Consider the following 925-nt stretch of genomic DNA (forward strand, 5'->3'; position numbering starts at 1 on the left):
ATATGAAGTTTAGCAATTCTCTATAATGTATTCTACCAACACAGATGAATTTTCATGGTTTCCAATATGTAAGCTTTCAACAAGCAATCATGTAGAAGAGGAACTGCTAACTTACTGCTCCAGGCACCATGCCCATTGGCGCAACCATCGGGGGACCTGTAAGAGAGCAGTAAATATAGTCGTTATCTTTTGGCTTTTTATTTTGCTAGCTCTCTGACATTTGACTATATTTCGCCTTAGATGATAAAAGTTCTAGTGCTCAGTAAAACTTTCGCTAGTTTCAGATATGTCAGATAAGTATTTCAAGTAAACAAGAAACCACAATATGATGTTTCTCATGTTCAGGACTGCCTATAATGGAATTTTGGAAGTTGAAGTTATTCTTTCTGCAGAATCATTTCTAACATTTGTAACTTAAAGGCAATACTAATAGACTGTGGTTCAAAGATGACAGCTGGACTTTTCATTCAGACTCTATCAGAGGATCATAGAAATTAAAAGGATCATCAAACAGTATCATCATAGTATGACTATGTACATACATAATTCCATCTAGCTTTAAAAAGCCTGTGTACCACTAAAATACCAGTAGACTATTAATAAGCTGTTAGAGAAACAAAAATTTTCTATACTACATGATGTAGTGACTATGTCTTGAAAGGTTTCATTTGATGGTTTCACTTGATAAGACTACCAGTAGAAAGCTGTTCTTGGAGCAAAGACAGAAACTTAATTAATGAAATACAAATCAGAGAGAACAGTCTTATGTACTGGAACATGTAGATAAAGCTGACACAGACAGCAAGAGGTACATCGGTATCTTCCCAAGACAGTACTGAGCATGATATAAAACTTGCTGACTGACATCCTCAGTTGGGCAATATTTCTAAACCAAGAAGTCTTAAACTGTCAGTCACAATTACGG

General features: G+C 35.4%; 1 protein-coding gene across 6 annotated transcripts in view; it reads right to left on the minus strand.

Annotated features, from left to right (window-relative positions):
- LOC118423739 (RNA-binding protein 25-like) overlaps window positions 1-925 on the minus strand; it is a 16,874-nt gene that overhangs the window by 12,942 nt on the left and 3,007 nt on the right. For all 6 annotated transcript variants that reach the window (XM_035831988.1, XM_035831970.1, XM_035831979.1 and 3 more), the window contains one exon: window positions 116-156. In XM_035831988.1, coding sequence (XP_035687881.1) covers window positions 116-156 — 41 coding nt within the window. The remainder of the gene's footprint in view (window positions 1-115; window positions 157-925) is intronic.

Source organism: Branchiostoma floridae, chromosome 1 (assembly GCF_000003815.2).
Source record: "Branchiostoma floridae strain S238N-H82 chromosome 1, Bfl_VNyyK, whole genome shotgun sequence".
NCBI classification, from domain to species: domain Eukaryota; kingdom Metazoa; phylum Chordata; class Leptocardii; order Amphioxiformes; family Branchiostomatidae; genus Branchiostoma; species Branchiostoma floridae.